The sequence below is a fragment of the Melanerpes formicivorus genome, unplaced genomic scaffold (assembly GCF_026170545.1).
Source record: "Melanerpes formicivorus ecotype bairdi unplaced genomic scaffold, bMelFor1.0.p_v2 SCAF_8, whole genome shotgun sequence".
NCBI lineage: Eukaryota > Metazoa > Chordata > Aves > Piciformes > Picidae > Melanerpes > Melanerpes formicivorus.
Window position 1 is genome coordinate 13,087,578 of NW_027142360.1, and position 21,914 is coordinate 13,109,491.

General features: G+C 45.6%; 1 protein-coding gene across 3 annotated transcripts; it reads right to left on the reverse strand.

The window, feature by feature from the left end:
• Positions 1–1,184: 1,184 nt before the first annotated feature.
• LOC137442955 (single-stranded DNA-binding protein, mitochondrial-like) lies at positions 1,185–19,233 on the reverse strand. Of its 3 annotated transcripts, XM_068142178.1 has the most exons (17): positions 19,197–19,215; positions 18,374–18,745; positions 17,465–17,664; positions 16,243–16,291; positions 13,619–13,791; positions 12,852–12,973; positions 11,430–11,576; positions 10,612–10,713; positions 10,190–10,275; positions 9,224–9,394; positions 8,996–9,138; positions 6,357–6,393; positions 4,840–4,900; positions 3,801–3,941; positions 3,066–3,153; positions 2,751–2,839; positions 1,185–1,352 (listed from the first exon to the last, which is right to left on the reverse strand). In XM_068142178.1, the coding sequence occupies exons 2-17, from the start codon at positions 18,704–18,706 to the stop codon at positions 1,306–1,308; spliced, it is 1,989 nt and encodes a 662-aa protein (XP_067998279.1). In that variant the 5' UTR covers positions 18,707–18,745; positions 19,197–19,215; the 3' UTR covers positions 1,185–1,305. The 3 variants fall into 3 exon arrangements, with proteins under 3 accessions (XP_067998279.1, XP_067998278.1, XP_067998277.1); XM_068142176.1 differs by lacking the exons at positions 1,185–1,352; positions 2,751–2,839; positions 3,066–3,153; ... (1 more) ...; positions 4,840–4,900; positions 6,357–6,393 and adding an exon at positions 6,870–8,087 and having other exon boundaries at positions 19,197–19,233; XM_068142177.1 differs by lacking the exons at positions 8,996–9,138; positions 9,224–9,394; positions 10,190–10,275; ... (6 more) ...; positions 18,374–18,745; positions 19,197–19,215 and adding an exon at positions 6,503–6,564.
• Between the last annotated feature and the right edge of the window lie 2,681 nt (positions 19,234–21,914).

Consider the following 21,914-nt stretch of genomic DNA (forward strand, 5'->3'; position numbering starts at 1 on the left):
CACTACAACAGGCTCAGATAGAACAAGTAGTAAAAGGAATTAAAGTCAGAACTTCCTGTTCAAGAATATATCGCCACAAGGATGATCAGAGGGCTGGAGCACCTCTCCTATGAGGACAGACTGAAGGAGTTGGGGCTGTTCAGGCTGCAGAAGAGAAGGCTCCGAGGTGACCTAATTGTGGCCTTCCAGTATCTGAAGGGGGCCTACAGGAAGGCTGGGGAGGGACTGCTCAGGATCTCAGGTAGTGATAGGACTAGGGGGAATGGAATGAAGCTGGAGGTGGGGAGATTCAGGATAGATGTGAGGAGGAGGTTCTTCCCCATGAGAGTGGTGAAACCCTGGAATGGGTTGTCCAGGGAGGTGGTCGAGGCCCCATTCCTGGAGGTGTTTAGGACCAGGCTGGATGAGGCTCTGGCCAGCCTGATCTAGTGTGGGGTGTCCCTGCCCATGGCAGGGGGGTTGGAACTAGATGATCCTTGTGGTCCCTTCCAACCCTGAATGATACTATGATACCACCTCCTGTGGATGACAACCCATTTAAGTAGCTAGGCATTTCTAGCACATCTAACACCTTGTTAAGCCAGGACCAGGAGCTAGGCTACTAGTTGAAGCATTAACCTTGATCAGAAGTGAACACTGAAAGAACTGAAGTTTTTGGTAGCACTGAGTGGTCATAGAGAATTATAAACAAGATTATAATTCAGTAAGGGGAAGAGCAGCAAAAGCTAAGCGTGCTCCCTGCTGGGCTCAGAGAGCGAAGATACCAAACCCCACAAGCCTGGAAAGCAGGAAATTCTCACCTCTAACATTTTCTTTCCTTCTTCACACCACACCACATTAGTGAGAAACTGACCACTTCTCCATGTAACAAAGGTACACCTTTCGGTTGTGCATTCTTTTACTAACCACACTAGTAATTCTCCATCTGACAATAAAACAGTGGTACAGCAAAACAAACACCGCTCCCACATCCAGTGAAAAGCCTGGAGCAGGAATGTTTTTCCACACACAATCGCAGGCCTCTCAGAAGGAAAGCCAAGGCAGTCATTCCTCCAGCTCCTCCTGATGGCAAACGATAGGCATCACACTGACAAGGTACCGAGAGAAGAAGTGTCATAGTCATCGTGTCAAACGATGTAATAACGATGCCCTAAGTACTAAGAAAACAAAACACACAGATACCCTACAGGTACCAAGCGTTTTATTTGTTCTTTGAAGAAGCTACAGCAATATACATGATCACAGAATTATGAAGCACTGTAAAACAAAAGGAATGAAATGGCCTGGATCCAAGCACTAATGACCTCACACCTTTTCTTTCACACCACCATCACTCAGAAAAATTACATTATCTGAAAAGAAACAATGAAAATTTAGATTGTTTTCCCCTGCTGCAAGCCTGGGCACCCACAAAGACAACCCATTGGTGTTAAAAGAAGCTGCAAAAATATGTATTTCAGAGCAGAACTGTTCATAAAATCAGGTGCCTGACAGAGGGTTCGGGGTCTGTCTTCCCTGAAAGCTGACAATTCAAAGCAGCCATATACACAGTGTAACAAGTCTGCTAAACCTGATGAAAAGTTGCTGAGCAGCCAGACACCTGAAACATTTTAAAAGGGTGGTTTCATTCTTTGCTGTGATCTGTATCAGCTAGAGATGATTTTCCCTTTTGTCATTCTTAGCATACACTACCATGTCATCAGCCTGGAGGACTACACAAAGCTCCTACTTCATCAAGCCTCACTAACTGAGTATGGGGACACTGAACACAATGGAAACCTTCAGGATTAACACTAATTTTAAAGTCTTGCATCCCCCCTCCAGCTATTTATAAACAGTGCTGCAGGCTGAACTGTCAGTGTGATAGCTGGATTACTATTGTCTTAAAGAGGCAGGACAGCAGCAACATCCAGAACTGTGGCTGGCTTGTTCTTGTGTTTTGGGTTTGGTTGTTCATTGGGTTTTTCTAATTTCTCTTTTATGGTTGGTGTTTTGCTCTGGTTTGTTTTTCCTGCTTGTGTTTTTTGTTTGGTTGGTGTGTTTTTGTTGTTTGGGGGTTTGGTTGGTTGGTTTGGGAAGGTTTTTTGCCTTTTTTGTTGTTGGGTTTGTGCGGTTTGTTTATTTTTGTTTGTTTGGGGGGTTTGTGGGGTTTTATTGGTTGGTTTTGTTTTGCTTCTCTGGCTACTTTTAAGATATGCTTCCTCCCTCTACTACCCAACTGGTCTAGCCCTTCCCCAAAGGCCACAAGACAGTGGCTCTACTTACAGTAAAGATACAGAATGCTCAGGGTACTTTAAGCTCAAGTCAAAAGTTGAGTTTCCCAGTTTTCTTCTTTGCATCTACCCAAGGGATAAGTTATTCCCTATCCATTCTGTGCTGCTCTTATCACTACTGGTTACCAATCAGGTCCTTCAAAATTCTCCATCAAGCTATCCCAACATAAGGCATCCTTCACAGAGATCCTTAAAGTCAGTGAAGCCTCTAGTCTGTAACAGGAAGCAAAAATTCCCTGACATCACCAAGGGAACAGAGTCTCAGCCTCCTGCACCAAATGATTTGTGAGCAAATGATGCAACAGTTTGCAATTACATGCTCTCATCTATGTCTTCACAAGCAGGACATCTAGTGGCCAGCCTACTGATTCTCTCCAAATCATCAAGTATGGGTATTGAGAATGAGGACAAACCAAAGGTCTTCCACCTTTCTCCATTTGAGAAGCACAAGAGAGGCCTTGGTGTGTCGTTCCTTACCTGCTATAATGGTTGTGGCCTGCCGCCTCACGTTGTTTTTATCTGTATATTCACCATAGTCTATCTTCCCTTCAACGTAGATTCGAGAACTGAAAGACAAACAAGACAGGAATTTGGCTCTGGTCAGAGACCTGTACTACTGTTTTCTCCTCCATACCCAATTCTAAGTACAGTCTTTTGCATCGGCTGTTTGTAGCAGGTCTGATAACTTATTTCCCAGAGCTCCTGTTTCAGCATAGCTCCTCAGCACTGTAATTATTACCTCAACCAGCTTGTAAGGCATTAAACCCACAGCCACACGTGTTACTCACTTACCCCTTCTTCACATACTGATACGTAACATCCCTGAGGCCCGGCCTGAAGACAGAGATCCTGTGCCACGTCGTCTTCTGACTGATGTCACCTACAGTACATGACAATAACAACGACAGAAGCCAAATCTAATGTTTAAGGTTTGCCTCAGGCAGCAGTTTCAACATGCTGGTATTCTTGAATTATAAGAAGTGGTCTGACAATGGACTTCTAGTAGCACTCATCTCCCACTCCATATTAGAACTCAACGTTCTACTCATCTGCATCCAAATTAAAGTATCAGTACAGTTCAAACCCTGAGATCACTTTTCCTGGAAGCCAGTCCTCATACTAGAAGCCTTTTTGCCTCACATACTCTGCATGGAACAAAAATTAGAGGAAAAAAACCATCTGCAACTGCAGACTGATGGTGTATCTTTTCTATCCCACCCACCCCCCGCCTTCTTGAATCACAAATAAGAATATGGGGCCTGCTACACACCTCCGGCAACCCCGACAGTAAGAACTGCCAACTCAACACTCCTTCCCCAGAGGAAGGCTGACATGAAGATCTCTACTCAGTACACACTGCTGGGGATCAGTTAGTCCACAAGTGCACCAGTATCTCTGCTGACCTCAAAAGGAGCTGCCCTGAACCCAGCAGATTTACACGGCAGCCTGAAGACAAAGCACGGTGCTACAAACACGCACGCAAGAGCTCAGACCACAGCAGAAGCATGTTGCTTGTTGCAGACTCACCTCCCTGGTTTACCTCACTTTCACCTGTTCGCCACATCTCATTGGTTGCAAGAGAAAATATGGTAACAGGATTCTTTCCATCCACTTGCCTCATGATAGGGTCCTGCCCAACCCGACCAAGTAACTGAACACGATTCATGGCTGAAACATCAGAAAGCAAACACACATACAGGTGAATTGTGATGTCTCACAGCAAGTCATAACCTGGCAGCTTTTGCAAAGGGCTGGAATAATGACTTCCTACATTTCTCAAGTTCTTGTGACTTTTAGCTTTAGGGCCTGCAGCTGACTGACTGTGCCTGTAATATCATATTCACTGCTAAGTAAACTCATCTAGAAAGCTAAAGGTTCTTTCTTCTGTTAACATTTTTCACAGGTGCATGCATATGCCACTTGAAACTAGTTTTCATCTACTTACCTCAACTTGCACTTTCTCATTATGTTATAAACCATAGCATTACATTGTTTTGTCCTTACAGCAATGCCTTTAAAACAATGAAGCTGCATTATCACACCTCATCCTCTGAATTGGATGGTTGCTAGCTTTTACAGAGGTACCAGGACTAGCTGGACACAAGCAATTGCTTCTCCTTTTCCAAGAAAAATTGGAGATCAGGAAAGCATCACTCTTGCACAAGAAGCACATGTACTTAATGGTAAAGCCTGAAGTGCACACCTGGAGCAAATCAAGCTGGGGCAATAGCAGCCAAACAAGTCCCCCAGGCACACGTGAGTCTGAGGAACAAGTATGTGAGACACCTGAAAGCAAGTATTAGCAATTGTGACAACAGCATGTCTGATGCACTGCCATTGATAAAGCACAACCACCTGCCTTTTACAGCTGTAGTCCATACCAGAGCTTTTTCCCTTCCCTCCTTAAAGGCAGCTAGAGTTGACAAAGACTAGGTAAGAAGCTACTCTAGAGTCTGTTTGAAACAACACGAGCTACCATTCTATTTCTCTCATGACATATTGCAGCCATTCTAAAACACACTAAAACTCAGAGTAAGGGCTAAGTTTCACCTCAGGAGCTACTTACATCTTTCAAGTACCAGTGAGCCAACTGTATCAGAATCATGCCTTACAAACTGACGAAGCACCTGAAGGAACAGACACGCATTAGTTTCCAAGACACAAAGTACAAACAGTATTCACATGCTTTTAAACCTTGTTTTCTGAACACTCAGGGGTTTTGCAAGCACATTCTTTTCCAGAGACTTATGTGGCAACTAAGGGAAGAAATTCATCAAGCCAATAGGATTATTCCAAGAGTACCTAGTTAAACTGGTGTTAAAAACACTGCCTAAGAAAAAATCATGGCCTGATAGCACACCTCCAGCAATTGTTTTGGGGACACACAGCAACTGCTATTTTTCTGTAACACATCAGGGGACAGGGAAGGGTTGTTTAGTTAGCTTAGCTTCAGTTTTGGGGAAAAAAGTTTTGACGGTTCCATCAACTTCCTGCTTCAGAGACTAATAAGATGCATCTAAAATGTACATCTAACCATTGCCATAGTAGTATGATGCTGATAACCCCTCACTCCCAAGCAAACAGTAAAGCAAGACCACAAAAACCTCAGTTCTTACTTGGGTTTAACTGTAGCAAAAGAAATTGCTTGTTGGTAAATAACACCATGGAAAAAAAAGGAAAAAAACGAGGAAAAAAAGCCCAGAATGCCTCTGTAAGAGGCTCATGAACAAGAGCTGCAGAAAAGTTCATCTCTTTAACAAGTGCTTAAAAAAACCCCAAACAAACAACTTAAAGGAAAGCAAGATTAACAGTCCTGTGTTGGACAGAGGAGCTATACCAGGGGAAATACAACTTGCAAGACAAAAGATCTGTGGTATGGTTCATTGATGTGTATACAAATCATGGAAGACTCATCCCATGCACAAGCAGGAACTTTTAATGCATCTCTTTCAGTAGCTGAGTAACTCAAGTCCAGCATTTGTATTCATGTGGAGTACACAGAACTTCTCTCCCTGTCCTTTGAGAAATGACAGAACACCTGTGAACTGACAGGCCCATGGGACGATTCACATTTCTTTATTAAGGGCATATTCAGTGCTACGGTAAAAGCACCAGCAGCAACGGCCGGTCCTCGTAGGCAGGCGGCTCGCAGGGCGCCGAGCCGGGGCTCTGCGAACGCCCGGCCCGGCTGCAGAGCACTCCTTCAGCCCTCACAGCCCGCTGTGCGGAGGCGAGCGGCTTCCCTGGCTGGAGGCGCGGCTCCGGGCCCCTCCGCTGTCCTCACACCTTACCATGCTACAGCGAAGGGGCGGCACTGAAAACACGTTTCCGTGACGAGGAAATTACGAGCCCCAGGGCGGGCTGAGAAGGGGCAGGAGCTGCCTCTCCTGCCCTCACTTTCCGCCGCGGCCCGCGAGCGGCTCTCAGCAGGCGGCGCCGCGGTGCGGCCACCTTCGGGCAGGAAAGTCAGATCTGAACTCCCCCGGGGGCCGCAGCCCGGCCCCAAGGCCTGAAAGGAGCAAGTCCCGAGTGTCGCTCTCCCAAAGGCCCCCAGCCCACCACCCCACCTCCGCCCGGCCCTACCTGCCACGCCGGTCGCCGCAGCATGCTGCCGTCGCTCCTGCGGAGGGAAAAGCACGGCTAATGAAGCACCAGGAGGAGCCCCGTCCCACTGCAAGTGCCCCTGCCCTCGCCGCCCGCCCCCTCCCGAGCCCCTCCGTCCCCTGCACCTCTCCCGCCGCAGGACCAGCACACAGCCGGAAACGGAAAGGGAGCGCAAAGCCTTGTCCAAACAGAGTCCGGGTGGAAACGCGACCCCATCGCCGGCACGGGTTGGGTGGGCCCGCTGCGGGGAGCGGACCGCGGCGGGCGGAAGAGGGTAGCGCAGCGCGCGAGGGCCGAGGCCTTGCCGCGCGTGGAGAGGGGCGGCCGCGGAGGGTCCTTCTGCGCGGCAGGAGAGGTCTCCCGCCGCCGGCAGCGACCGGCCCCGGTCCCCAGCCACCCACCGTCACGGGGGATTGGTAGCTCCCGTACGGCGAGGAAAGGAGGCCCAAAAGGTGAAAGAGGGAAAAAATACCAATCACTCCGTCGTAGGTAAAAAGATTAAAATCTTTATTTGCACGTTTCGCTTCTTAAAGGATAATTCTAACAATTTAAAAGCCAACACTGTCCAACACTTGAGAACAAACTTGAGTAAAACCTGTAAACAGAGTTTCCAACGTAAGGCTCTCCCTAGTAAGAGTACAATTCACATGCAACTACAGCCAGACATACAGCCGACAAGGACTCCACTGCAGTAAGCCGGGGGGTGAGGTTTAGCAAACATTAAGCACATGGGCAACTCCAAGGAAGCTCTGGAGGCCGGAAAAGGCTTTGCTGATTTCCCTCGTGTTTGCTGAAAGGCTGCCGTTTGCAGGCAGATAGTTGCACCACATGGGAAACTGAGGGACCTACCAGCACACCATGGTCACTCCCCCCACTTAAAGCGGAGTCCTTGCCGACTGACATAAAATAAGTCAGGCAAACTAGTCTACAAAAGCTTAACCAGTCACATGGTACTGTGCTTGTTCCAGAAAGTTGAGGGGGGAAGCTTTCCTTCAGTTTGCACTACTAAAGCCCCCTTAACTCAAGAGTGTTGCCTTTTACTCTTTGTACCCCTCAATGAAATGCCCCTCCAATTGCATCCCAAATGCAAGACTAGCATGTCTCTCTCTCCTGAAGTTTAACCAGTCTACCCTAATCCTCACCACCTCACTTTGAGGAGGACTCAGCTGTCAATGCAGTCTGTGTACAGAGTATCTCCCCTCAAGACATGCAGGTGACTAGAATTTTAAAACCACAAAAACATCAATAATAGGACCAACTAAACAGAGAGGAAAACAAGTAAAAGTTTCCATCTTTTCCCTTGAATAGCAAAACCATTCTTAATTTAGGACAAGACCAGTTACACAAGAAATTAAACACGTAAAACTGAGGACAATAATCTTAATTCTCACTATCTGACATTTACAAGACAATAATTTTTGCCTCAGCCAACATCTCATAAGTAACAAGGGAACCAAAAAACACAAGGGGAGCTAACATGGGGCATTGGTCTGTGGGAACCCTCTGCTTTCACAGGGCCATTCAGCAGCCAGAGCATTTTAGGACAACACAAAAATTCAGTAACCCAAAGTGAAGCTAAATGAGCGACAACTCTTCCCTCCCACCAGACGCTTGCTGTTCTGCTTAGAAGTTTCAAAGTCTTGCAACTCGGCACTTCCTAAGGGCTGGTCCTTCATGAGAGCCTGGGCAAGGCGAGCTGCTTTAAGTTCCCTGCATGGGGAAGATGGGAGGAAGAGGAGAGGAAGAAAACCATGTCATGCATGAATCCCCATTAGCTACAGAAAAAAAGCTATGAACAATCCTGCACAACAGGGTTGCTGCAGTACTCCAGGACTGCTGGAGAGCAGCAACTTTTTACCTGAGAGGGTGACAAAGATTCCTGTGAGTAACTCTAGAGTTTCTACTTCAGAACAGAACAGCTTTGAAGCCACACTAAAGAAAACTCTGTATCAGGTCAGACACACTGGCACTAGCACCTAGAGTCCCTAGCTTGGTTTTTCTCCCATTGTTGCAGTCCTTTTGAATGGTGCTGCTTAGATCAGTGCCACCTTGTACAGCACAAACACCCTAATGAAGACACATGCTTCTTTTCTGTCACCATCCACCCACCGGTGCTTGTCTGCTGCCAGGGCATATGCCTTCCTGTCCACACAGAAAGGCTATTCCCTAGCTGACCAGTACACTAAAAGGGGTGGTAGCATAGTTCTTACATACTAGCACCACAGAAAATCACTTCCAAAAGCAGCAAGATGGAGAAAAGGGAAAGCAGATGCCTGCTACCACTTTCTTCCTTCTGTCCTGAACCACTTTCTCTCAGTGCAGCATCAATTTCTCATCTGCCCACTGGCTGCATCCTGTAGCAGTATTCTGTCACCAGCAGTTGCAGTAAGTGTGCAAGTTCACTGCTCTAATTCAGCCAGTTCCTCAAACCCAGAAGTGATCTCCAGCTCCTTGGGTACTACAACTCCCTGTTAGAGCCCCCTCGCTCTCCTAGCTTCAGGCACAGGAGCCGACTGGGTATTTCTTCATGTTGGGTCTCATAGCTCTACCACCCTACATAGAAGAGCAGCAGCTGATGCACCCATGTCTTATTCCTTTTGTGCCCAGGCCAGCCCTACCTTTCCAACATGGCAATCTTGCACTTCTCCACATATAGCTGCTTCTGGAGCTCCGCAGCTTTTCCACGTGAAGGACAGAGCACTGGATGTTTAGTAAGAGCTGTGGCAGAAGGTCTTTCCACTGGGTCAGGATGGATCATGAGCTATAAGGCAAAGAATTTCAGGGTTTAAACATGCTGTCACATACCAACTGGAAAAGCCTCCATCCTGTCAAAGCTACTTTCTCACCTCAAGGAGTTCAAAAAAGTCATGAGGAAGCTTCTGGGGGATTGGTGGGAGATAGCCTTTGCGGATGTGATGCCACATATCCCCGTTATGAGGCAGTGGTTCTGCGCCAGCTGCTAGAGCTACTGTGAGTGCCAAGGCAAAGATGTCTGCTTTTGGCAAATAGCAATAATCCTGTGAAGAAGAAAAGCAGTTTTAGAAAGAATTTCTTGCTATGCTGAACAAAGGTGGGTTGAGATCCCAATTCAGTAAAACAACCAGCTGAGTAAGTGTGTGTATGACACTTCACCATCCCAATTAGCTGTTTTCTCCTCTTTAGGATAAGGACATAATTACCAGTCCTACCTGGTGTCAAACAGCACACTAGCTTTTACCCAGTAATGAGGAGCTTGCAGTCCACATTAGGATCTGCACAGAAAATCCAGAGGACAGCCTAACAAGTGCACACCTCCAGCTTTCAAAGGCAAAAAGCTAACCATACCCAACTCAAGTGACCAACTGCATACAAAATGTGGACCCCTCAGTTCCTAAATCCACTTGCAGTACAAAAAGATAGTGTCCTTGAATACCAGAGCCCATGAGCACATCCAAGCTGCTTGTTACATACAGATACCCTTTTTTGTTCAATCAGCCAGTGTGAAAATTGCAGTCAGCTAAGTCCCACTTCTCCATGCTACCTCATCAGTTCTTGTTGTACAAGGCACTTGTTTGGGGGCATATATTCCTCAGTAATCACATCTAGTAGTTCAATCTCAGCTGGGTGTGTAAATGATAAAGGGTTTGTTCCTCACAGGTGGAATAGCTGCAGTCCTAAGTAAGTATTTTAAATGGTTACATGTCAAGACCCATTAACAAGCTGTTAATTTGGCTGTTTTCACAACCAGACCAGACACAAGAAGATAAGGCAAGGCATATGCTAATGATTCCCCAACAGTTGACCTCTTCCCACCACCCTGCCAGCAGCTGTACCTCTTGCAAAATCTCATTGGCCAAGAACCTTCTATCTCCTTCCTCCACCTGGGGGTTTGAGATTGATGTCACATGGCCAAGGTCACCTGAAACAAAGAATAAGCAACTAATGCAGTTAACTGATGTAGAACTCCTCCAGCAGTAAAAGTAAACCCTGCATTTTATAGGCAGCAACAGAGCAATCAGGAAATACTGAGTAAGAGAACAAGTTTGCTCCTACTCAGGAATCTGGGCTTAGGAAACAAGCATGTGAGTGTAAGACTTATCTCCTTAGAGGAACTGGCTATGGCAAGTAGCAGAGGCATTCAGGATGATGCTATCAGTTTTATATGCAAATGTCCTCAGCCAGCAGCACAGAGCAAAATCAAGCAGTAATGAGCAACTCTAATCTTAAGACAGTTGTAAAGTGCACTGAAACCTACCAATTTTATACACCACACCAGGTGTGAGTTCATCTTCACTGTCACTCTCTTCCTGCCCAGCAGGGCTCTCAACTGCCAGTTTGTGACAGATGAAGATATTACCTGCAAGGCAGTGAAGTTATCAATGGTGTTATCAGTAGCCAGACAACTTCATAAAAATCCTACCTGTCAGGCTATTTAAGCTTTGCAGCCAGAGGAGCTATGCACATGCTTCCCACCTGCTTTCTGCCCAGCTCAATACACCTGTATGTTGTGCATGAAATACCCTAGTGAAATCAGCTTTTCCTCTCCTTCTGCTCCCAAGCTAGAAACCCAGTCTTAGCAGGGAAGAGTTGCTCCACTGTAAGACATAACTATGTAGCTGGGGAGGGGAGCATTGCCCTGGAGCTACCCATCCTCAGCTGCACAGATGAAAGCTTGTTACTATTTTTTGCATGAACTTAATCCCTCAGGGTAAGTATAATAAACATTCACTTCTCACTCCATTTCTCCCACACAAAGGTCAAGTGTTGGGCAACAAGACAGTGGGAAATAAGGAAGTCCTCATCTTCATTAGCAGTCCTACTTGCTCCACCACTATGAAAGTGATTCTCATGAGCCAGGATTATGAAGATCATGGAACAGAAGTAAAGTGCTGCCAACTATCTGAGAAGGCCCCATTTTGGAGCATCTTTAGTGGCAAGATTAAAAAACAAACCACAAGCCATTCACATTTTAGGGCACAAGCCTCCTTTCTCTGAAGCACTGCAATAAATTCCATCAAAGTCTTATTACAGGTGCCCTGGAGGGCCCACAGAGACTGAGAAGACTGTACTTACTAGGTTTGATATCCAGGTGCACAAGACCAGAGTTGTGGATGTATTTTAGTCCCATGGAGACTTGCAACAATATTTCTTTCAGTTCTGCTTCTGGGAAATACCGACCAAGCTTTGCATTTTCCAGAAGTGCATCTTGGAGACTCCCACCTAGGTGAAAACAGTCAGAGATCTGACAAAGACTTTGTGGAGTTACATGTTTGAAATCACTTAGTTGAAATCATTACCTAGAGAACCTGTAAGCTTGCTAGTCACAAATCCCAAGCAGAGTGGCAATATGTATTTTAGTAATTAAACTTGGACATCACCATTTGGCTTCAGCCTTTCCACTGCCTGAAAGCATCCTTGCCTCCTGCTTGTGTATGACTGAGCACCTGCAGTTCTACAGCACCAGAAGACCTGACTTGGTAGTGATGCTGTTGCAAAAGACCAGTGGAAAAATAATTATCTCTGCCATGGTTGCAGGCAAAAAGCAGACATATGAATGGTGGAGCAAGAAAGTTAAGAGTTTCTTGATTGAAGAATGAAACATTTGACACAGTTGTGTGAGCGTCCCAGAGCACTTCATTTCAGGGCTAGCTAGTACCATGGTCTCTCTCTCTCCACCAGCCTGCTTTTCACCCATGTTTTTCCTTTAGTCTCAGGTGTTCATCCACTAAAATGCAAGAAATGCATCAATGCTGCAGCAACTACCACTACATTTCACTCATCTCCACCATTACTCTCAAAGGTCTTTTCCAACCTGGTTGAATCTATTCTACTCCAAATAGCTGTCATCACTCATCAAGCCCCAAGACCTGAGGAACAGTTAAAAGATGAGAACTACTTATTTGCCTTCAGATCCTCCTGTAGCCAGAGGAGTCTCTTCCAGTGTCTTCCAAACAGTGGAATGGCCAAGGGCAAACTCAAATAAGACCACACCACCCAGCCTGCAGCACCCTATGTACTGTTTACATCATTATTTAGTACCATTCCTTTGCAGCTGTTGAGCCTTTTCTTCTAACCAAGATACAAGGTGCCACCTTCTCAACCAGGTAGCCACTCTTCAAATCATTACTCCTTTATTAACAGCTGTTTCCAAGATATATGGCATTGAAGTTAGCTGCTTTTGGGTCACTCATATAAAGTTCTACCTAGGCAGTCCCCGATGCAGCTCCTAAGCAGCCAACACAGCCAACTTCTCCAAGTCAGCCAACACAGATGAGCAGTTTTAAAACCTCTCAAATCAAAGGGTGTTTGCTACATGTAACACACTGGCAATATTCATAGATTTGTCTAAATATTGGGCCCTCACTGTATTCTTCATGGAACTGTAGGCCCAGTGGTTTGCTTTGTCATAAGCCAAAAGATCTTATCTGTAAGTACAAAAGAAGGTAACTGCACCCATCCTAAGGTCTCAGCCTTGAGCCATATCACAGCTCTTACCATTGCAGTGTTCATTTTGGATGATCATGTGGTCATCCTCTGCCCACGCCGAGTAGTAGCGCACAACATGGGGGTGGTGTCCAAGGACAGCATGGGCATAGACCTCACGCAGTGCCAGCTGCCTAAAGATTGCACAGAAAAAGCAGAGGTGACAAAGTGCTGGGGTCCTGCTTGGGACCATGAGAGGAACCCCGGTTTGCAGCCTAGCTTGAAAGGAGGAAAGCAAAGGTGCTTAGACCTTCTCTAGGATTTTGGCAGACAGACTGGCTCGCACAGCTGCTGAAGCAAAGTCTGTTCTTGCTCAAGTATGATGAGCAGTTGTCTGCAAAGTTAAAGGAAAAAAAATACTGAGGAAGTTTTTTGTTAAAGGAGCAAAGGCAGCTTCAAGAATTTTGCTTTAGCATGCAGGACAATTCTAGCTGTTCAGCACACATTCAAGCAGTGCTGGCCAAACCACAGGGCAGAGACATCACAAATTGTTTATTTGACAGTTATTCAAGGAGATGTCTAGATGAACATGAGGAGTTCAGGTAAGCTGTTGTCTCACTTTACAAGGCATGTAGCACCTTCCCTTTCTCAGGCATTTATATCCAACAGTCCTAAAGCAGCAGCTTCCCCCACTCTCCCAACTGTTACTTGGGAGTGCAACAGCAGCCAGTTCTTTCTTATGCCACCCCTCAGATACCTTTGGATCCACACTTCCTCCTTCCTTATCACACCCTCCCAAGAACATGTCCATCAATTCAGCTGTCAGTTAGCACACTCACTCATCTGAGGATCCTGCCAGAGGCCTTTTGGAGCGTTTGATGGCATAAACACATCCATCAAGGCGTTTGATGCACTTGTAGACAGAGCCAAATTCCCCCACACCAATTTTTTCCAGTTCCAGGAACTCTTTCTTGTAGCGGGAAACCATATTGCTCTCTTTCAGATGGTATCTCTACAAGGCCACAAACCAAAGACAAATATGAGTTGAAAGACCTAGATAACATCTGTCCTGTTTCTACAGCTATTTAGCACTTGCTGTCAGAGCACCCCTGCTTCTCCCACTCCCATTCTGGATGTTCACCCAGGCATGCATGCAGGTGTGCTACCAGTTATTCTGGAAATACTACATTTTGCTTAGGCATGTTGTGGTTGGTTTGCTGGGTTGGGTTTTTTTGACCACCTAAGGTCATCTTAACCTTGTTTAACCAAGAGGCTATTCTGGGGGGTTGTTTTGCCTTAAAATTTTAAAATCCCACACCTGGTTTACTAGCAATAGAGGTGGAAGTTGTAGCTAAGGGGAACTGTAGTCTAGTTAACTGTATGTGCTTCAGCCTCCTTGGTTTACTACCATCACACCTCCTCTCTTGCACCCTTGCTCAGCTCCTCAACCCATGACTGATAGAGTTAGGAATGAACAGCGAGTAATACTTGCCTTTTGCCCTGATACTGCAGGCTTGAGAAGACCTGTTACCACTCTTGATAGAAGTCTAGTACCTCAATTAGCCACACTCATGTAATGAACTTGTGTTTAAAGGAAGAGCTATTGCCGATTATGAGCTCAGGAGAAAAGGTTGGTGCATTGGCATGATGTGGCCTCAGCTCTGTAAGAGCTGCTTTAACATCTGAGGTTGCCTGCAGCTAAGACATGCTGCATAAGTTCAGGCTGTCACCATGTTTGAAGCATCAGCTGTAGAGTAATGGGCAGGTTAGCAGGTCTCAGTGTATCTGTTTGTCTTCCCAATGATTTCTCACAAGGAGCCTTTTTCCACAAAGGACTAAAAGCCTGCAGAACAGCTGGAACATCATTATTGCTACAGTAATGGCCACTAGGGAAATAGGAGCTGCTGATAGTGCTTGTAAAGTGATGTCTGCTTGCAGGAAAGATAAGTTAAAAAAAGGTAAGCAGTGGAGCATGAAGTGAACAAGATGATTTTTCTTTCTCCTCCTGCCTTCCTTACAAGGGCAGTGGCTCATGCTGCACAATGGTTTCCACTGAAACCACTGCTGGGATTGCTATAGTATATGATATATGACCTTAAAGGGTTGAGGGTAAAGAGATGGTCCTCACAGCCAGAACAATATGGCTCTTAAGATACAGCAGCCCTGCACAACAGGTTGTATTTCATATGGCAGCTATATTTTTTAGTACCTTAAAAAGCTCAGGGAATAATGATACCTCCTAGTACATAATTTTATATCGATACTACCTACTCAATCAGCACTCGAGCAGAATAATATTTCTGTGAGCCACGAGTTATTTGGGGCTAAGCACAACAGTAACTGTGATAGCCCCGGATGTCAGTCGGCAGCAGTTTGGCTCTGCAGCTGCAGTTTTCCTGCAATACCAGACTCTTCTGCTAGAGGGTGCCATTGGTCTTCCTATAAGACCCATTAAATCCATTACAATGAACTTGTACAATGCCTCTTGCACAAGATAAGGTAATTCCCTACAAGACCTGCTCAGGAAAATTAAGCTTTGGCTTTTTTTTACCTCATCTGAACGTGGATATTTAATTCAGGCTTGGCTTGCTTTCCAGAAGCCATCTGGATGAGTAGTTTCCCCCAGGTACAGCTAGGATGGAGGAGAAACGCTGTGGAACACAGGTTCCCACACAGAATACCCAGCTCTGCCAGCACAGCTGGGGGCATACAAGACCTTGAACCCTGCCTGATGCAGCCAGGCCAACACTCTGCCACTAAGGTTTGCCATCAAAGCACAGACATTGGCAACAGCAAGAGAACTTGGTTGCGTGTTGCACCATGGTGTTTGCTGTCCTGGGGCTATAAGCTGTGGTGAGGTCCTCCCTTGGACCCCGGGGCACCCCCAGATGGATATTTTCCTACTAAAGGAGAGCACAGAATTTTCTTCAGAGGTTTTCCATTGTGACTGCTGCATCTGAAACTTTGCCCTGAGTGCTCCACCACATCAAAGCCTTTCAGCTTAGACTTTGTGGTTTTGAAGTGCAGGTCCATCTATTATTTGCAGTAGAAATCCATTCACATCCAGAAGTGTTCAGTACATTGACTTGCAGGAAGAGCAATACGCCTGCTTTTCCAACCCACAAAGGTACAGTCAATATTTACACTAATACTATAGTAATATAGTTCCTCCTGAGGAACCCAAATTAGATTTTCCAGAAAGAAAGAATCTCCTGACTAAAATCAACAAGTCCTAGGTTTACTTGTCAGATCTGCATGAGTACAAGTTTCATTTAGAGACTGGAATAGTTTCAGAACTTGTTGTCTCAAACAAAGGTTAACAATAAAACATTCATCTTGGAATTACTCTGTGATAGGTATCCATCCTCTGTCTCAATGCCACGAAATATACTCCAACAGCAGAGTAAGTTTTACCAAACATCTACAAGCATCTTATCCTCCCCATGGATACTCAGACACTCACCTTTACAGAAAGCTCCTGTTCCGTCTGGCTTCTTGGATCAGAATTCCTCCTGTAACAGAAGTTTAAGAAACTCTGGATGTATCACTTCAGTACAACAATCCAACTGAGATTTAAAATTAACTCTTTTAAAAGCAAATCTCCAAACTTTTATTTATTTTAATTAAAGATGGATTTGGCAGAGTGCTGATACAGAAAAGAGTTCCTAGTTAAAGCCTTAAAGACTCAGGCCCAGGCTAGGAATTCTGTTTTCATTTAGAAAGCTTCTATGTACCAGCTTTATTAGCACCCAAAGGGCAGAGTACCAGTTTCTAGGGGCATCACTCTCTTGGACACATTATCACTGGCAAGGCTATGTGGGAGATGACCTTGCACAGCAAGCTCCTAATGAAGGACACCACTGCCCCATTGCACCTTCAAGGGGGACACAGCTTGGCAATGAACAAAGCTGTACATCATTGTAGCACACTCAGGTGAGACCTTATTGCTCTCTAAAACTACCTGAAGGGAGGTTGTAGACAAGCAGGGGCTGGTCTCTTCTCCCAGGCAACCAGCACCAGAACAAGAGGACACAGTCTCAAGCTGTGCCAGAGGAGGTTTAGACTGGATGTTAGGAAGAAGTTCTACACAGAGAGCAATTGCCCATTGGAATGGGCTGCCCAGGGAGGTGGAGTCACCATCATTGGAGGTGTTTAGGAGACTTGATGGGGTGGTTGGTTGCATGGTTTAGTTGATTAGGTGGTGTTGGATGATAGGTTGGATGTGATGATCTTGAAGGTCTCTTCCAACCTGGTTTATTCTGTTCTATTCTAAGTTTGTGTCTGGGTTAACACAGAACTTCTACAGGTCAGGAACAGCCTGTATCCATCTTAAAAGCTGCATTACATGCAAGCATGTACAACATTTCTCCCAAGTTGTGGGTGTGTGCATGACAATCAAGCTCCACTTTACCCATGGTTGAAAAAAAAAGTACAATCTTTTCAACCAGCCATAACACTGAGGTGACCTGCTGATGTCTCACATTTCCAAACCAAGGAAAAGATCTATTTTATTTAGATTTCTATTACCCTCATATGCCTGCTAATGTTTGCTCTGTACCCATGAGTACTATAGAAGCAAATGATTCATTGTTAGCAAGTAAGTCCAGGCACTAAACATGTCCATCATTACTTATCTCCTTCAAACAGTCTAGTTCCAGCCTGTTATCTAACTGTAGCTCACTTACAGCTGTCCTCCTGTCTTCCCCTTGCCATTAGGAAGGAAGAGCATTTGTCGATATGACTCTGGGGTAAAGGGATTAATGTTGACATGAGGAGCTTGGGCAGAGTCATCAGAGTCAGCACCAGGAGTACATCTCAGATGTCGGAAGCCTTTGGGTGGGACCTTTGTCTCAGATGAAGAAAAAGCTGCCTTTGACAACAGGCTCTGCATTGAGAAGGAAAAAAATCAAACAAGTGGCAGATAATCCAGAAAAGTGCTTCTGTTGCTGGAATGCCAGAATAAAATCTCTACTCTCCCACAAATCAAAGACTTCAGCTCCTTCCTCAGGGGAGTAATCCCCAATTTAGTCCTCTTAATACTTTGTGGAAAGAGAACAAAGCTATTTTCCTCACTAAGCCCTTTCTGACTCTATTCCCTGCTCACTTGGGTGAAGCCTGCAGAGCCATTTCACAAGCATAGTCTTTAAGAGGAAACAGCTGCTCATCTTTCCCACCTCCAGAGCCACAGAAATTGCATCACACTACATTAACATGGAAGACCCAGTTCCACCAACCATAGACTGTTGCATCACTTCTGTCAGGACAGGTTTGTCAGGAAATGAGATAGAACATCATCCAAGTTACACATTTCTTTCAACTTCTGAATCAGAAGTGATTTGGCCACTGACAAATTGACCAGAAAACAGTTCTTGAGAGCAAACCCCAGCATTTCAGAAACTCAAGTCCCAAAGGAACCTTTGGATATTCTAGAGTTCCACTTCCCAGAGGGGACAGGCCACTAGGTTTTACCTGCTTGTTCAAAACCTTGGGCTGAGTGAAGCATAAATTCAGAGAAGCACTCAGTCTTGATCTAAAGGCTACCCAGTGAGTCCACAGACCTTTCCTGCTCACAGAAAGTGGATACATGCCATTACCTTGGGGGTGTGTGGAGTGTCACACAGCTGCAGCTTTTTCCAGGTGATGTGTAGTGGTGTCTCAGCATTACTTGGTCTCTTGCTCATAGCTGGGGAAGCACTCAGGGTAGGACTTGCCCAGGCTTTTGTACTCTTTAGGAAAATCTCACTAAGCTTGCCCTGAGGGGTTGGTGGCAAAGGACTGCTGCCTTGCCAAGGCCGGAACTCACAGCTCCTGGCAGGGCTTGAGCTCTGGGCATCCTCCTCATCTACACTTCTGCCCTCACTCTCCTCACCACAACTAGAAAAATCCAGTCGCTGAACGAGTTCATCACTGTTGTCCCAGTCATCCATTTCACCATATGAAACAGGCCAGGCAGAGCTGACACTGGCCTGCATTATTGGAAGAAGGGTAGAGAGAGAAAGCTAGCATTATTTACACAAGTAGATTAACCATCCTTTCCTTGCTTTATCCAAGGCATTAGTTCTGCTCACCCCATGCTCTCCCCCATCCCAATCTCAGAACCACTGACCATAGGCATTATCCGATGGCATGTAATTAGCAAGCACAAATACATTCAGTTACTGTTCATGTAACAGCAACAGATTGCACTTTTCACCTTGTTAGTGCAAGTCAGATAAAACACAGAAGCCATTGCCTCTCCTAATAAACCTTTAATGCAGCTTCTCCACCCACCAGTGCTTCACATATTACCCTCATCACACATAGAAACAGAACAATCACATCCTAAAGAAAAAAAAACCCAAACCAAACAGCAGCTCTCCCCTTACCCTTTTCTACCTCAAATTTCTCAAGCAGAGAAAAAGAGCCCACAGTACATACCCTGTAAGAGCAGAGGGTGCCCTAAGCAGTTACCAGAGAGCCTACAGACAACTCTTCTCCTGCCGTGGCACATTTTATAACCACCCCACACGTGGGCTATTGCTGATGGGAAACATCTGAAGCTCAGCATCACCTGTGCACTATTGCCTGTGCCTCAGGAAGCTGGGGGATAAAGGGGTTTGCTGTGAATGTGCATTTGTTTTGCCTGCAACCGGCTCTGCAGGGAATCAAGGCTCCCTCTGAATCATCTCCTTGTTTCTGCACACTCTCTTCTCCTCCAGCTCCTCAAAGCCTATGAGGAGGTGATGTTTGCTGACAGGCAGTCTGCTCCATGTTAACATCATCAGAGGTGCAGTCTTTGTGGGCTTTACTCCTATAAGTGATGATTCTTGTGGTAACGGGGCCTTGTGCTTCCTTCCTTAAAGTCTGAGTTTCACTTCCTGCATTTAGATGTGTATTGTCTTGCACAAGCATTGCACCCTGCATGGAGAGGTTAGCAGCCTAATCTATAACATGCTCGACTTCAGGAGAGAGTTAGGAACCATACCCAGGTCCTTGTATAGGTCCCCATCTTGAGGTTTGAGGGGAAAGGAAGGTGGAGCTGGCTGCATCAGTGAAGGCATTCCCAAAGATAAGGTCACTCACTGGGAGCAGGCCAATGTCTCCTCTTCACTGTTCTTTGTAAAAACCAAGAATATTTCTGTACCTTTCAGTGTTCCAAAGAGGCACTAGAGTGAGTTTTTAACTGGGAACAAGGTTGTAGCAGCCTTCCTACAATACTGAGGAAAGCTGCTAGAAGGACATGCAGACATTGAAGTATCTGCAGCTCCAAGACGGAGGTTTGTCAGAACTGTACTTTCCTACACACACATCAAGAGGAATTCCACCAGAAAATAGAGTGGCTTGTCAACCTGAGGTCACTTGGCCCTCTTGGGAGGAAAAGTATGGCCACACAGCCTTTGAAGTTGCCTGTTGACTGTGACTAGCAATTTGTCAGGCCACCAAAGCTGTATTAGGAGGCCATGACAGGAACTCGGTATTGTTCTTACTGCTGCATCTGGCTCAGATGTTGTAGCATTTCTTCCAGGCATTGAGCCTGTTGCTGCCATGCAAGACTTCCTTCTGCAATGCAGCTGCTGCAGCTCCCTGCCCCTTAACCTTGAGTGAGGTCCAAAAGCCTGGGAGTGCCAGGGCTGTCTGCTTTTTGCTATGAAAAGCTGACTCTGCAGCATCTAGACAGCTGAGGTGTTATGACAGCACCAGTTCAGCACTGCTATGATCTGACTGTACTAATCAGATGTTCAGTACTTGCAGCCTTGGATAGGAATATTTTATTTTGTCTGAAGAAATAACGCTTTGCATCCTCATACTTTTACCAGTAACTCAGCAGTGAAAGTCCTTCAGACCAGTTTTCAATCCCATTTAAACCAAGGCAGAGGAGAAAAGTTGCACTTTCTGTGTAAAGAAGGCTCAACTTATCCAAGTTGCATCTTCTAACTGAAAGCCACCATATTTGGTTAACATGTATTTTTTTTCTGGAGAACTTCTCAAATATCTGACAACAGTTTTCCTACCCCCTTCCTTCAAAGATGTTGGGTTTTTTTCCTCCTAAAAGGGCAATATTCTGTCCTGGTCTAGCTCTTTGCAATTTTTGTGAAATAATAAAGTACAAAGTGTAGCATTTGCATGTTGTGTGTATCCAGCAGACGGAGTGCCCTCTGCAGGCCCAGGCTGCTGGCCAAAGCAGTGTGCACAGTTCTCTTGCCCCACAAGGGTGATGACATTTCATCTATCTCAGAGTCAGCACTGGCAGCCTCAGCTCCCAGTCACTGGCTGCTCTCTTCATAGTGTCCCCCCTCTCATGCTGGGATGACTCTTGTGTGACCTCACAGCACAGGGGACCAGGAATGGCTCTGCACTCCAAAGAGCCTGTGTGGGTTATGGAGGAACTCAGGATATGTTTCCCCTGCTTGGATTACTGGGAGACAGGCTGACATTCATACCAGCACCACTGTAGGAATGAAGTAGAGGAGAGAAATGAGCTGTCACTTTAGCATGCAAAAAAATATTCATCAAAGTGAAGCTTGCCACTGTCTACATGGTTAAAGCAAAGCATATGGCCACGAATTTGCAGAATCTGGCTTTTCTTTATACAGCAACAAAATATTGTGCAGGATTTGTGTTGGGTTTCTTTTTTCTTTATCAGTCACCTTCAATGAAAAACTCCATCTGCTAAACACCACCTACTGCAGTTTATAGCTCTGCAAAGTAAACTTGTGCATGGGTTTTGTGAAACAAAATGCCCACTCGGTGCTGGAGCTGTCTGCAATGAGGCTCACAGCAAAGGGATGCTAATGTTACCCAAAAAAGAAAAGAGAGGGAAAAAAACCCCACACTAAATCCCACTGTTGAGGAAACTGGATGATGAGATTCTTAATGGTGTATTGAACACCCAGAGCTGCTCGACAGGAGAAAAGTTAGACAATTAAGGCTTTTATGACAATATCTTCTCTTTAATTGTGGTCTGCTTAATTGGGTAATCGAATTAATCAGAAAGTCCCAGGGAACTGAGCTGAACCTAATGACACTTAATGGCATTAGTGGTGGAGCAGAAGGGATGGTAATTACAGAAAAGTTGGCTGCCTGTGGATGCCTTGGTCATGCTTGGTCTCCATCTTTCAATCTCAGCCTGATTCTGCCTGAAAACTGTTTAACATC